The 15535-nt window shown below is 42.5% G+C and overlaps 2 protein-coding genes across 2 annotated transcripts in view; one reads left to right on the top strand and one right to left on the bottom strand.

Moving 5' to 3' along the window:
• Positions 1 to 4402, top strand: part of UBXN4 (UBX domain protein 4) — a 50773-nt gene extending 46371 nt beyond the window's left edge. Inside the window, exons 12-13 of the mRNA XM_036318911.1 lie at positions 1579 to 1778; positions 3762 to 4402. Of these exons, the coding sequence (XP_036174804.1) occupies positions 1579 to 1778; positions 3762 to 3900 (339 nt within the window). The 3' untranslated portion in view covers positions 3901 to 4402. The remainder of the gene's footprint in view (positions 1 to 1578; positions 1779 to 3761) is intronic.
• An 8418-nt stretch (positions 4403 to 12820) lies between these two features.
• The window catches only part of LCT (lactase), a 48953-nt gene continuing 46238 nt past the window's right edge, over positions 12821 to 15535 (bottom strand). The window contains exons 16-17 of the mRNA XM_036320682.1: positions 15164 to 15391; positions 12821 to 13477 (exon numbers count right to left, since the gene is read on the bottom strand). Of these exons, the coding sequence (XP_036176575.1) occupies positions 13257 to 13477; positions 15164 to 15391 (449 nt within the window). The 3' untranslated portion in view covers positions 12821 to 13256. The remainder of the gene's footprint in view (positions 13478 to 15163; positions 15392 to 15535) is intronic.

The following is a 15535-nucleotide window of genomic DNA, read 5'->3' as shown; positions in this document are numbered from 1 at the left end:
TCACTGAGATTTAAAACCTTCCCATCTTCTTTTTAATAATCAAGAAAGACCTTTCTGCCCTGACCAGTTTGGCTCAGTGGATAGAGCATCGGCCTGCAGACTGAAGGGTTCTAGGCTCGATTCCAGTCAAGGGCATGTACCTTGGTTGCGGGCACATCCCCAGTAGGGAGTGTGCAGTAGGCAGCTGATCAATGTTTCTCTCCCATTGATGTTTCTAACTTTCCCTCACCCTTCCTCTCTGTAAAAAATCAATAAGATATATTTAAAAAAAGAAAAAGACCTTTCTTATCAAAGTTATAAATTCAATACAAAAGTTTCATTCTCTTAAGAATAATTGGTTCATTTTACCAAAAACTTTCTGCTGGTTTCTATGTAGTGAGTACTCCTTTAAAAAGTAGAGCTCCAGCCCGGCTGGTGTGGTTCAGAGGTTGAGTGTCAACCCAGGAACCATGAGGTCACTGGTTTGATTCCCAGTCAGGGTACATGCCCAGGTTGTGGACTCGATCCCCAGTGTGGGGTGTGCAGAAGGCAGCTGATCAATGATTCTCTCACCGATGTTTCTATCTCTATCCTTCTCCCTTCCTCTCTCTAAAAATCAATAAAAACATGTGTTTTTTAAAAATTAAAAGCACAAGGCCCGTGGCACCAGCAGGATGGGCAAGTGTTGGTGGTCTTTGTACTGCCCGCCACCGGGGAGATCAGAAGGGGCATGATAAACAGTACAAGAAAGTCCATTTGGGCACAGTCCTGAAGGCCAACCCTTTTGGAGGCGTGTCCCATGCAAAGGGAATTGTGCTGGAAAAAGTAGGGGTTGAAGCCAAACAGCCAAATTCTGCCATCAGGAAGTGTGTTAGGGTCCAGCCGATCAAAAATGGCAGATAATCAGACTTTGTACCCAGTGATGATGGTTTGAATTTTATTGAGGAACATGACGAAGTTCTGGTTGCTAAATTTGGTCACAAAGCTCATGCTGTTGGTGACATTTCTGGAGTTCGCTTTCAGGTTGTCAAAGTAGCCAATGTGTCTATTTTGGCCTTATATAAAGGCAAGAAGGAAAGACCAAGATCATAAGTTTTGATGGTGAAATCACAGTAGTAATAAATTTTCATATGCCTAAATAAAATAAAATAAAATAAGTATAGCTCCAGCCCTAGCCAGTTTGGCTCAGTGGATAGAGTGTTGGCCTGTTGAAAGGTCACAGGTTCCATTCTGGTCAAGGCACTGGCACAGACCTGGGTTGCAGGCTTGATATGTGTGGTAGACAGCCAATCAATGTCTCTCTCTCACATTGGTGTTTCTCTCTGTCCTCCTCCCTTCTACTCTCTCTCAAAATAAATGGAAAAAATATCCTTGGGTGAAGATCAACAAAAAGAAAAAAAGTAGAGTTTGAGGTGTTTCAAGAGGTTTATATACACTTAAGGAAAAAAAAACACCAACACAGCAAAGTTGGTAATTTTCCCTTCTTGCAATAAACTAAAAATAATAGGACTTTGTTTTTCAGATAAAAGATTCACCTAGAACTTTGTGAGGTAATTGGGCTGATGTAGTCTTCATCTAGGTTTATTTCTTAATTTTTAGGCAGGAAGACCAACTACATCTATGGTACATTCTTCCAGTGGAGACTTTTGGACATTGTTGGGGACAGTACTTTACCCATTCCTTGCCATCTGGAGATTGATTAGCAACTTCTTATTTAGTAATCCTCCTCCTGCACAGACCTCAGTGAGATCATCTTCGGAATCCTCAAACCTTGCATCGTCTAGCAATTCAGAGAAAAGGTATCTGTTTGTATTTTCCCCATTTGCAAAATGTTTCTTTTTTATTTATTACTTATTTTTTGTCTTTCCCATTTGGAAAATGTTAGTAATGCCCAATACCTTATTCAGAATGAAAAAAATTGTAAAAGGTACTTTGCCTTCTTTCTGTATATGGGAACAAAACTAAATGTTCTGAAGATTTTATTATATCATCTCTCCTGGGAAGCCAACTTACTTGAGTTTCCTCAGCCATCTTTTTAAAACGTAGTCCATGGAAAGCTACTTCACCTCTGCTCGTTTTGTTGTTTCATTTATTGATTCTCTTTATCCCATAACTGTAAAAACAGATTCCCCCCCCCCCCCAGGTCTAAATAGTCATATTTTTTCTTGCTAGCCATGTTTAATCTGACAACATACTTGATTCCATTAATTTCTCACAGTCATCTTGCATAATTTCTTTAGCGAGATTGTGCTCTAGAGAATATTAAGCCTAGTGGTTCTTTGATCTGCTGGCTGACTATCTTCTCTGGGTCATTTAGAGAAGGACCAAACCGAGGAAACTGGATATTCACTTAAAATGGTGCCTCCTTCAGAGAGTTAATTGGACTAGTTCCTTAACCAAGAGACCTACCTTTTATTGTAGATGGTCAAGGTCAGAATGGTAATACTAATAGATAACACTAATGATTAAGGTTTTACATATTAAGGTTTAACAGAAAGTTTTCCTGGGTGAGATTATACCCTCTTCTAATAATACCACAATTTATTTTAATATATATCTATTATTGTTAAACATTCTATTAGGCTAATAGCCATTATAGCAAATTGTAATGAAAATTCTTGCCTGTCTGCTCTCAGTAAGGAGATTCTTAGTCTTATTGACTCTCTAGATCAGCGGTTCTCAACCTTCTGGCCCTTTAAATACAGTTCCTCATGTTGTGACCCAACCATAAAATTATTTTCGTTGCTACTTCATAACTGTAATGTTGCTACTGTTATGAATCGTAATGTAAATATCTGATATGCAGGATGGTCTTAGGCGACCCCTGTGAAAGGGTCATTCAACCACCAAAGGGGTCGCGACCCACAGGTTGAGAACCGCTTCTCTAGATGAAGATTTGTGTAAATATTGTGATTGGGCTGATTTAGCTTTTATCCTATTTCTTTTTTAACTGTTAGGCAGGAAGACCAATTATAGCCTTAATACATTACTCTAAAGGAGGGGACAAAGGAAAATTCTCTGTCTTAAAACAGCATTCAAACGAGGCCTTGTTAACTCAGTAGAACTCTTACTGAGCAATAGGTGGGAGCATTTAATCCCGAGGTACTGTAATATCTGATACCTTGCTATGTGGGTTTTTAAAAACATTTTTCAAATAAGGGAACAGGATTTGTGTTGGGGAAACGGATGGGATGAGTGTATATCTAAGAGGCAAAACTTTGTGTTCTATTGTTGGTTTTCCTGTTTTCTTTTTGCTCTCTCTGTTCCCCTCTAGTGTTGGAAAATGAATTACCTTAAATTTCACCTGTTTCCTTCCCATTTTCAGATGAAATCCTGTTTGTTCTTAATTGCATAAATAAATTATTAAACATAAAATGATTAAAATTGCTAATTAGCCATTTCTGGAAATTAGGCTATGAGTGGAGCTTTGGATAGCTTCTAGGGCGCTGTGTAAATTATAAATGTTTTAGTAAATATGTCAGCTTGCATAAATAAAGGAAAGATTAGGTGGCAGATAGTCACACTCTTCTAAAGCTTAGTAAGTCATCAAGAAATACATGGAAATAGAAACTACAATTTAGCTGGTTTATCTTGGAGAACAGATGAAGTTAAACTTCCAAAAACATATAAAATGTACTGTAATAGTAGATATAATTATCTCCCATGAACTTTCCTTAAAATATAGTTGCCTATACTAATAGAATTGTAAAGGAAACAGCTTTGTGTTACTGCTGTTTTCAGTTTATGACATCTTCTCTTTTCTCCCTCTTTTGTTATATCAGGGAACCTGTCAGAAAAAGAGTGCTGGAGAAACGGGGAGAAGACTTTAAAAAAGAGGGGAAGATATATAGATTGAGGACTCAAGATGATGGTGAAGATGAAAACAACACTTGGAATGGAAATTCTACTCAACAGATGTAGTGTGACAAGTACATTATGTGCAATAATCATTGTTTCTCTTATGATTTAATTCAACTAAAATTCTACTGGAGAGGTGGGACTACTTTATGTTTTTGATCGATAAAGTGTCTCTTTATTCCTGCTTAGTGGGTTGAAGTTGTTTAACCCAGACAAGTCAAGAGATAAAATAACTCGCTGCTAGGTCCTTGCATATGGTAACCAACTGCTAGAAGCCTAAAAGAATCAAAAGGTCTCACAACGTCCCTTTATTAGCTTTCTTACTCAGTATTTCAGATCCCGTTAGCCCTGTGCTCTGAGATTATACGTTTTGTTTAGAACTATTTTGCTCCAGAACTCCTAAGCCCACACAGAGTGTCCCTGAGTAATTTGACTCTGAGTCAGAGCATTTTAACTAGCCAATCAGATGATGATTTATGTTTTCTTCTCTCTGCTCACCAGCTACAAGTAAATCCTTGTAGTTTTTAATCTTAAACTCTGAATAAAAAATCTTTTCCAAAAATCAGAATGATCTTATTTTTGCTTTAAGTTTTATTATCCTAGCATCTTTTTGTTGCACAGCGCTCTGTTGAGGTCATGTGCCTGATTTCCCATCAGTATTGCTCTGGAGCTATCTCAGGAAAGTTAACTGACCACCTTACCTTAAATATCACTGCAGGAAGTAATTTTCTGACACACATTGATGCTGTGATACTGTCTCCTACATCAGTGAGGCATCACTTTGCATAATGTGAAAAAGATTCTTAATCTGACTTAACATGCTACATTATCCATATGTTTTTGATAGCAGAATCCTACTAAACGAATAATGCTTGAAAAAGGGAGTATGCTCAACAGTTCCTCTTTTTTTTTTTTTTTTTTTTAAATATATTTTATTGATTTTTCACAGAGAGGAAGGGAGAGAGATAGAGAGTTAGAAACATCGATGAGAGAGAAACATCGATCAGCTGCCTCCTGCACATCTCCAACTGGGGATGTGCCCGTAACCAAGGTACATGCCCTTGACCGGAATCGAACCTGGGACCCTTCAGTCCGCAGGCCGACGCTCTATCCACTGAGCCAAACCGGTTTCGGCAACAGTTCCTCTTTTAACCTGCTTTTAGGTTGGAAGATACCACTCTTGAGTGAACATGTAGAAGGACTTTATTTTGTAATGGGAGGGAGAAATTTTCTCAGCAAACTTTGTTTTTCACCATGAAATAACAATGACTTTTAAAAATGGTAATAGTAATGTTTTAGGCAAGGAAATAGTGAGACAGGCTATGCTAGAGGTTCAAGTAAAAGCTGGTATAACCTTTTTGGAAAAACATCAATAACAAATATTTCATACTCTTTGATCCCATAATTTTTCCTAAGGAATGATCATAAATGCAGAAAAAGTTTAGATATAAATACATTCAATAAGTGTTATTTATTTTACCTAAGAACTAGAAATCAACTAAATCCCTTGTGTAGAAAGAATTTTCAATGAGGAGAAATGGTACAATACTAATTCAATTCAATTTTTAATATATTTATTGAGTACCTGTTATATATTGGGGGGGGGGTAGGATATACACCTGTAGGTACAGTTATTGTACACATATTTTAAATATAGACACTACTATGCATTAACATAATGCAAAGAAAACACACCAAATATTAACTGTGGTAAGAGTGGTCAAATGTGATTTTAGTTCTTTTTTTTTTTTGCACCCTTATATGTTTTCTCTATTTTCTGCAATGATCATATTACTTCCATAATTTAAAAAGTGATTTTGAAAAAGAAAAATTCAAGCATCTCATTTTAGTAAAGGTTTGTCATTTTTAAAAATACAGCAATATGTGATTTAAAAACAAAAAACACCTGGCAAATGGGTGTGAACCCATCCTATATAATAAAAGGCTAATATGCAAATTGTCCCCTCGACCAGGATTTCGACTAGGGGGCGGGGCTGGCCGGCCAACTGCCCATAGCCCTTACCCCCCTCTGGCCAACCCTGAGCAGCCCCTCACCCCACCCCAATCAGGGTGGGCTGGCTGGACCCTACCTGAGTGCGAATTTGTGCACCGGGCCTCTGGTTAGATATATATTTGCAAAAACTTGGAGAACCTCATCAGTTTGCCTTGAAAAAAATCAAATATAGATCTTAAAGAAATGTACATAAAAGAATGGTTCACAATCCTTGAATAAGAGGATCCCTCCTCAACTTTATATTTTAAAAAGTATACATAGTAAAGAAAACCTCAAAGTAGTATAGGAGGCTATAAAATGAAAATGAAATCTCACCCCCAGTTTTATTTTCCAGAAGTAACCTTAATCTATTAACAGTTTCTTTTGTAATTCTCGGAAAATTTTTATGCATAATAAGCAAATATGTAATCTTTATATTTTAAATAAATGGGATCATATTACATATACTACTCTGCAGCTTGATTTTTACTTTAATCTTGAAGATCTTTCCTTATAAGTACATAGTTACGTCATCTTATTAATGGCTGTATAGCATTTTACTTGATAAATGTACCCCAACTTATTATTCATGCTCTAATGCAGTGGTCGCCAACTGGTGGTCCGTGGACCACCGGTGGTCCGAGGTCCAAAAGGTTGGCAACCACTGCTCTAGTGCCATTGGTTATTATTTCTTTGCTTTTTGTTTTTCTATTACAAACATTGGTACTAATATCTTTGTGAAGGTATCTTTTTAGGTGTGAAAATGTACCTGTAGGTTTGTATAACTTACAAAGGATGTTTGCAGTTTGGATTATTAAAAAATCCTACCAAATTGCCTCCTCTTATGGCGCTATGAATTTACACCCCCACATATCCTTGCCAACATTGTATTATACCTTTTCATCTTTTTCAATATAATGGATGAAAAACTGCATTTTTTATGCATTGTGTTGGACACAAATGAAGTTTAGCATCTTTTAATATTATTGGTCATTTTGATTTCTGAGAACTACCTGTTCTTGGCCAGTTTTTACTTTGTTTTTTTCCATCTTTTTCTTACTGATTTATAAGAATTCCATGTTTATTAAGAAAATCAGCCCTTTGTCTAGCATATGATATAAATAGTTTCTCCTGTTTATCTTTCCATGAATATATTATTGGTAATTTTTGCCACAGTATTTAGGAGGTCATACTAGTATTATCAGTGTCTTTCTTTTTTTTTTTTTATAATATATTTTATTGATTTTTTACAGAGAGGAAGGGAGAGGGATAGAGAGTTAGAAACATCGATAAGAGAGAAACATCGATCAGCTGCCTCCTGCACACCTCCTACTGGGGATGTGCCCGCAACCAAGGTACATGCCCTTGACTGGAATCAAACCTGGGACCTTTCAGTCTGCAGGCCGATGCTCTATCCACTGAGCCAAACCAGTTAGGGCAGTGTGTCTTTCTTTATGGCTGCTGGTTCTTAAGTCTTGCTTATAAATACCTTTCCCACTTCAAGAAGTAATTCTTAAAAATTCACTCTTCTATTCTAGTATTCTCATGGCTTCGTTTTATTACATTTATGGGCCCAGCACGCTTCTGCTGCACCACTCTGCTTCCATGTTTTATTACATTTAAATCTGGTATCCCAGGAAGGGCTTTGGCTCCTGTCCCCATGCCTGTGGCTGCCATCCTCATGATCTAATCTGTTGACCTACCATCATTTATGGACTAATCCATCTTTCCCACTGATTTGGCATATCACCTTTGTCACATACTTTATTCTCATAGGCTTACTTTTCCTTTGTTAATCTTTCTATTCTCTCTCTGCTACCAAACTATTTTTTATAACTAGTTACATGAATGTTTTAATATTCTTTCCTCCCCTCCTCCAATTTATCCTGGCTCCTCTTACAAGTTTATTTAATATGAAAGTTTATATTTTGCTCATGTCCTCATCCCCCAAATAAAAGGTTAAGTTTTGAAATTAATTTAGGTGTGATTGACAGCTTATAATACTGAGTCTTTGCTACCTAAGAAACATCTTTAATATTAATTTTAGAACCACCTTCATCCTATCTAATAAGCCTTTCCTATCTATTAATGGAGAAAATTGTTTGTGTACCACAGTTCTGACTCCCAAGTTGGGGTCCATGGCAGGGGAGCATAGGAATTTTCTATAGATACAACAATTCAGGTAAGGAATGGGTCGACCTCAGCGAACGTACCTCAGTCAGACTGAGGACGCTCCCAGCTTAGGAGTACCCCAATTAAGTTAATAACCATGTACCTACCTATATAGTTTAAGTTTAAAAAATTTGGTTCTCTGTTTCTTTTTTATTCACTTACTCTCCTTCTCTTATATATTAATAACTTTCTACAATTTTGTGTTCCTTTATTTTTTCTCTTGTAGACTTTTGGTTTGTGGCTACCATGTGCTACGTATAATTACCAAGCTATGTTTGTAACAGTATTTTTAAAGACTTTTTTAAAATTTGATTTTTAGAGAGGAAGAGAGAGGGAGAATTTAAAGAAACATTCATGTGAGAATGAAACATCAATTGACTGCCTTCTGCACACCCCCTACCGGGGATTGAGCCTACAACTGTGGCAGGGGCATGACCAGGAATTGAACCAGCAACCTTCTGTTGCATGGGATGATGCCCAATCAACTGAGCCACACTGGCCATGGCTGTAATAGTCTATTTTAAGTTGATGGTCACATAAGTTCCAACATATCCTAAAATCACTCACCCCTTCCCATTTATGTTTTTGTCATTTTTTCATGTGTGTTTGTATGTATCCCTTAATTTATTATTACACATTATCTTTCTACTTTTGTCTTTTAATCTTTGCACTAACTTTATAATTGGTTCACTGCTTTTATAAAGTGTTTGCCTTTGTCAGTGAGAATTTTTTTCTTTCCTATATTGTCTTATTCATATTTTTTATCTTTTTTTTTAGAAAACTTTATTTTTTTATTGATTTCAGAGAGGAAAGGAGAGGGAGCGAGAGAAACATCAATGATAATAATCATCGATTGGCTGCCTTCTGCACACCCCCTACTGGGGATCAAGCCCGCAACCCCAGCATGTGCCCTTAACTGGAATCGAACCCTGGACCCTTCAGTCTGCAGGCCGACCCTCTATCCACTGAGCCAGACCAGCTAGGGCTGTCTTTTCTTCTTAAAGAAGCCCCTTTAACTTTTTTCATAATACTGGTTTAGTGGTGATGAACTCTAGTTTTTTCTTGTCTTTTTCTTTCTTTTTGATTCTAAATGATAGCTTTTCTGGGTAGAGTAATCTTGGTTGTAGGTCTTTGATTTTTATCACTTTGAAAATTTCATGCCAATTCCTCTGGCCTGCAAAGTTTCTGTTGAGAGAGAAATCAGCTGACAGTCTTATGGGAGCTTCCTTGTACATAACTAACTACTATTCTCTTTCTGTTCTTAAGATTTTCTCTTTGTCTTTAAACTTCGGCATTTTAATTATGATCCAGCTTGGTGTGGGCCTCTGGGTTCATCTTGTTTTGGATTCTGTGCTTCCTGGACTTACACGTCTATTTCCTTTGCCAGGTTAGGGACATTTTCAGACGTTATTATTATTTTTTAATATATTTTTATTGATTTCAGAGAGGAAGGGAGAGAGTGAGATAAAAACATCAATGATGAGAGAGAATCATTGATCAGTTGCTTCCTGCATGCCCCACACTGAGTAACGTGCCCGCAACCTGGGCATGTTCCCTGATTGGGAATCAACCATAACGTCCTGGTTCATAGGTCAACACTGAACCACGCTGGCCAAGCCAGTCATTATTCCTTCAAATAAGTTTTCAGTCCCTTGCTCTCTATTCTCCCTATGGTATGCCTATAATGCAAATGTTGGTATGCTGATGTTGTCCTAGAGGTCTCTTAACCTATCATTGCTTTTTTTCTTTTCTTTTGTTAATTCTCACCCGAGGGTATTTTTCCCATTGATTTATTTTTTAATATATATATTTTTTATTTCAGAGAGGAAAGGAGAGGGGGAAATAGAAACATCAATGCTGAGAGCCAATCTTTGATTGGCTGCCTCTTGCATGTCCTGCACTGGGGATCAAGCCCACAACCCCAGTATGTGCCCTGACTGGAAATCGCACTGTGATCTCCTGGTTCATAGGTCAACGCTCAACCACTGACCCATGCCAGCTGGGCTCCCATTAATTTTTAGAGAGAGTGGAAGGGAGTGTGAGAGACACAGAGAGAGAAAAACATCCACACGTGCCCCAAACCCCAATCAGGGCCAGGGATCTAGCCTGCAACCAAGGTTCATGACCTGGACCAGAATCAAACCTGAGACCCTTCTGTTCATGGGCCGATGCTCTATCCACTGAGTCAAACCGGCCAGGGCATAACCAGTGTTTTGAACTTTCCATCTGGTAGATAACTTGCTCCCATTTAATTTAGTTATTTTTTTGGAGTTTTGTCTTGTTCTTTCATTTGGAACATGTTTATCTCCTTATTTTGGCAGCCTCCCAATATTTGTCTCGGTGTATTAGGTAGAGCTGCTGCGTCTCCTGGCCTTAGAAAAGTGGCCTCATGTAGTAGGTGTTCTGTGGGGCCCGTTGGTGCAGTCTCCCTATTCACCTGAGCCAGTTGTTCCGTGGGTGTCCCTTGTGTGGGTCGTGTGTGTCCTTACGTTGTAGTTGAGCCTTGATTAATGTTGGCACATTAGTGGGTGGGGTTGACCTTCACGCTGTGACTGCAGCAGACTTGTGTGGGGGCTGACACCACAGAGCAGGAGTCGCTTTAGCAGGGCTTTGGTGCCAGGCCCTTCAGGAGTGCTGTTTGTGGAGCTTGTGGGTGGTGCTCTGGTGTGGTGTGAAGCTGGCCACCACGTGTGTTGGTTCTGAAGCCTCTTCGGAGGGACTGCAGGGTTGGCCAAGGTGAGCTGCCACTTGTACCAGGCTTGGGGCCACTTAGTTGAAGCTATGGTCTAGGCCCGTGGTCGGCAAACTGCGGCTCGCGAGCCACATGCGGCTCTTTGGTCCCTTAAGTGTGGCTCTGCCTAAGCCTTAGGAGTACCCTAATTAAGTTAATAACAGTGTACCTACCTATATAGTTTAAGTTTAAAAAATTTGGCTCTCAAAAGAAATTTCAATCGTTGTACTGTTATTTGGCTCTGTTGACTAATGAGTTTGCCAACCACTGGTCTAGGTCAAAACTAGCTGCTGCATGTGCTTGGTACCACCCGATAGGAGTAGCAGTGCAAATTGAGACCACTTGTTGCTTGTGCTGGACTTGGAGCTACTTAGCAAGAGCTACAAGGCACGCTGAGGCCAGCCACTGCTTGTTTGGGGCTTGTGGCCCTTAGAGAGATTTTGGGAAAGTCCACAGTGCTGATGGAAGCAGGCCACTTGTGTGGAAAAGCCGCTGGTAGAGACTTGGTCAGGGTGCGTGAGTTGGGTGGGGCGACCCGTGTGAGCCTGGTTAATGGAGAGCCCAGAGTTGGTGCTTGTCTCAGCCTGCTGACTGCAGAGAGGAGCATTTGGCAAAGGAACAAAGAAGCCTCTCTCCTGACCACTTGCCCCTTCAGCCCTTTCTCTGAAGTAAGTCACCTTAGTTCCTCTTATGTGTACCTGGCACTTTTTGAGCTGCTGCCCCTCTGCTGCAGCCCCATATTGAGTAAGTTTGTGTGCGGGTAAGTCTGTGCGTGCCCCCCTCCCCTTTAAGAGGTGCGCCTAAGTCTCCAGCCACCCTCTGTCTCAGTCGGATGAAATCCTCACTGGTTTTTATAGCCAGATGTTATAGGGATTCCCCTTTTGGTACTGGTGCCCGGGGCTGGGGATACCTGTGTGGGGCTGGGACCCCTCCTCAGGGGTATCTACACAGCCAAGCTATCCCTAACAATTATTTTTTGTTTGTTTGGTTTTTGTTGTTAATCCTCACTCAAGGATATTTTTTCCATTGATTTTTAGAGTGGAAGGGAGAAAGGGAGAGGATTGGGATCAAACCTGCTATCCAGTTACATGCCCTTGACCGGGAATTGAACCCCTGACCCTGTGGTGCAAGGGCTGGCACTCTGACCACTGAGCAGCACTTGCCAGGGCTCCCTCCCGATTCTTAATCACCACAGAATGGGTGTGGGACTTGCCCTTACCACCCCTCCTACTAGTCTCAACATGGCTTCTGTACATCCTTAGTTACAGGACTTTTGTTCAACTAGTCTTCAGATGGTTCTCAGTGCTGGTGGGTCTGTAATTAGTTATAATTGTTATGTGGTCATGGGAAGAGGCGAGCACAGGGGAATTAATAAGAGCACATCTTCCTGTGCTCCCACCACTACTCTGGATCTATTCTGTGAATAACACCAAAGGAGCAGGTGTGTTTTCTATGCCCTGTCTCTTGCTAGAGACAGTGAGACATGGTCCTTCAGCCTCAAGAAGTAGCTAGCAGGGAAATTTGCAATTCCAGTAAAATGTGGTCATGGGGTATTTACAGCATAGTAGAAGGAGTGTCTGCCTGGGGAATTGAGGGCAGCTATAAAGAGGAAAAAGTACATATTTGAGCTGAGGCTTGAAGGCATTTTCGGAAGAAAGGGCATCCTAGGCAGAAGGAATAGTATTTGCAAGGACACAAAAGAATATGGGATAGTCAAGGGCATGCAGTTTAGAACCACCACAGATCGAGAGAGGAAAAGGGAAACAGGCTAAGTGAACCCAGGTGAGACCGTTATGCCTTGAAGGCCACGCTTGGGTCCTTACACGCCTGCCTCTACACAGGGAAGGAGGACACAGGTGGTGGCAGTGGTGGGAGTAAAGGATCATTCACAGGACATCTCTTTTTGTATATTAGGGTTTTTCTGCCAGGGAGATATAATGTAAGCAGGAAGCCTCGGTCTGGTGGGAAAGCGTAGATATCCCAAATGGCCTGTGTGACCTCATAAGTTCTCTGGAACCTACTTTCTCAAGGAAAATCTCTCATAGGGGATAGGACACAGATCATGGTACCATTTTTATTTTCTGAGAAACACAAGATATGAGGCTAGAAGGGAGCTTTGAGGGCAGGAAATGACACTAGTCCATCTATGCAGTGGAGTTGATTTCTTAGAAAAAGGATTGGTTTTCACTCCTGTTTCTATCTTCAAAATTTCTTCAACTTGGAACTGCCCAGTTAAGTGGCTCACAGAACCACTGGACAAGTTCAGTATCTGCACATTTGCATAAGAGCCAGTTGCAGGGTCTTCTAATGCCCAAATGAATTTCTGATACTGGGGCAAGATGCAGACATTCCCATTTTAATCAGGGACTGCAGTCCTTGCAGGTGTGTCTCTGACACTGCAGGAGGCCTATGTGAAGAACTCTGGTATGGGCGGGATGGAAGATCTCAGGAGTGTTGTGGGTGGTAAAGGTGTACAAAGAAACTAGGCTTGTTTCACAGAACTGGAGGAGGTGGCACGTGTGGTCAGAATGAAGAAACAGGGCTCAGTTCCTGTTGGCCTGGTTGTGTGTTCCGCTGCTTGGAGCGCTTGCAGTACTTGTAGGACAGAAATGCCACAGCGCAGGCTCCAAGAAGCATGAGAGAAAAGAGCGTGTACAACGCGGTCTGGGCTTCTGTCGCACCCAGGGCTAGGCCCAGGAACTGGACCTCCTCTTCTCTCTTGGGACTGATGGTGGGTCCAGCATCTAGGAGAGGACAACAGAGGGCAGTTCACACTAGCACCGATGTGGTTACTGGACTGTGCTAACCTGTTTTAAGCCCAAGCTAGATCCCTGGCACAGGTGCCCAGAGTGAGCGCCTAGCTGAGGGCACATTCCTGTCACTGACGGATGAGCCTCTGAATGAAGTAGACTTATTTTTAATCATTTCTATCAGCAATTTAGAGTATAATCTAAATTAGGTAATTGTCTCATATTTGTACTAGTGGCCCGGTACATGAAATTCGTGCACGGGGGCGGGGGGTGTCCCTCACCCCAGCCTGCACCCTCTCCAGCCTGGGACCCCTTGGGAGATGTCTGACTGACGGTTTAGGCCCAATCCCACAGAGATCGGGCCTAAACTGGTAGTCGGGCATCCCTCTCGCAATCCGGGATTGCTGGCTCCTAACTGCTCGCCTGCCTGCCTGATTGCCCCTAACCACTCTGCCTGCTGGCCTGCTCGCCCCCAACTGCTCCCCGCCGCCAGCCTGATCACCTCCAACTCCCCCCACCCCCGCCAGCCTGATTGCCCCCAACTGATCCCCACTGATGGTCTGCTTGCCCCCAACTGGCCCCCCTTGCCAGCCTGCTCACCCCCAACTGTCCCCTCTTCCCCCCTGCTGGCCTGATCACCACCAATGGTCCCCCCACCGGCCTGATCACCCACAACTGCCGTCCCATCCTGGCCTGATCACCCACAACTGCCCTCCCCTCTTGGCCCCTAACCACCTCTACCTCGGCCCCACCACCATGGCTTTGTCCAGAAAGAACGTCCGGAAGGTCTCCTGGAAGGTCTCCCAGTCTAATTAGCATATTACCCTTTTATTAGTATAGATAGAGGCCTGGTGCACAGGTGGGGGCCGGCTAGTTTGCCCTGAAGGGTGTCCCAGATCAGGGTGGAGGTTCTCTTGGGGGGCGGGGCAGCCTGGGCAAGTGGCTTGTGGTGGTTTGCAGGCTGGCCACGCCCCCATTGGGGTGGGGGTCCCCGCTGGGGTGCCTGGCCAACCTGGGTGAGGGGCTGAGGGCCATTTGCAGGCCCCTCCCTCGGCAGCCGGCCCAGGTGACCCAAGTCTCCTGTGCGCTCAGGCCCGCTCAGTGGCCACCGCCCACAGGCCTCTCCTTCCGGGGCCAGCCTATGCGGGTGGGAAGCTTGGCTTCCTCCATCGCCGGGGGTGACCCAAGCCTCCTGCCCGCTCCGGCTGGCTCCGTGGCCGCTGCCATCTTTGTCCTGCTTAAGTTGCATAGTCCCTCTTGATTGGCTGTGGGGCATCATGGAGGTATGGTCAATTTATATATTTGTCTATTAGTATAGATAGTAATCCATATTTTTTCAGTCATTCACAAATCCTGTCATCTTACACTATGTCAGGCACTGTGTTTGATCCTGTATCAGCCCAGACATTTGCTCATTTCCTGCCTAAGGTCACACAACAGGTTAATAGCAGGGCTAGGATGAGACTCTAGACCTGCTATTTATTCCCAGAGCAGGGCCTAGTTTCTAGATGTAACAGTGCCTTGTTCCATCCTAAGAACATTCAAAGAAAATAAATACTGGCAGACGATGAAGGGAATGGAAAGGCCGAGAGGACGGTAATAAACTAGAAGAAAATAGACTGGAAAAGGCCCCTCATCCTTCTCCCTCTGGCTTTAGTCGCTCTCAGAGCTGCATCTCACCTTCTGGCTGGAGACAAGGGTGTGGGCCTGCGGCTGGGTCAGGGAAGCCATTGCACCGGGTTATAGAGGCGTAGAACTTGGCTGACGCTTTGGGAATCCTTGGCAGAGAAGGGTCAGTGTAGTTCACAAAATGCAGACCAAACCTCTCCGCGAAGCCCGTGGCCCACTCAAAGTTGTCCATCACACTCCAAACAGCGTATCCTCGAAGGTCCACCTTATCCTGCACAGCTGTCCAAAGAGAGGCCCGGCATGAGCTTCCTGCATAAGACACCCTCCCCCCAGGCCTGCGGAGGCCCTGCTGCCCAGAGCTCTCCCACAGTCCCCACGTGCATCCAGGCCAGCTTTTCTTTAGCTCTTTGGGACGCTCCGTTC

Source organism: Myotis myotis, unplaced genomic scaffold, assembly GCF_014108235.1.
Source record: "Myotis myotis isolate mMyoMyo1 unplaced genomic scaffold, mMyoMyo1.p scaffold_m19_p_8, whole genome shotgun sequence".
Taxonomy (NCBI): Eukaryota; Metazoa; Chordata; class Mammalia; order Chiroptera; family Vespertilionidae; genus Myotis; species Myotis myotis.
Note: the sequence above shows the minus strand (reverse complement) of the source record. Positions and strands in the feature narration are given on the sequence as shown.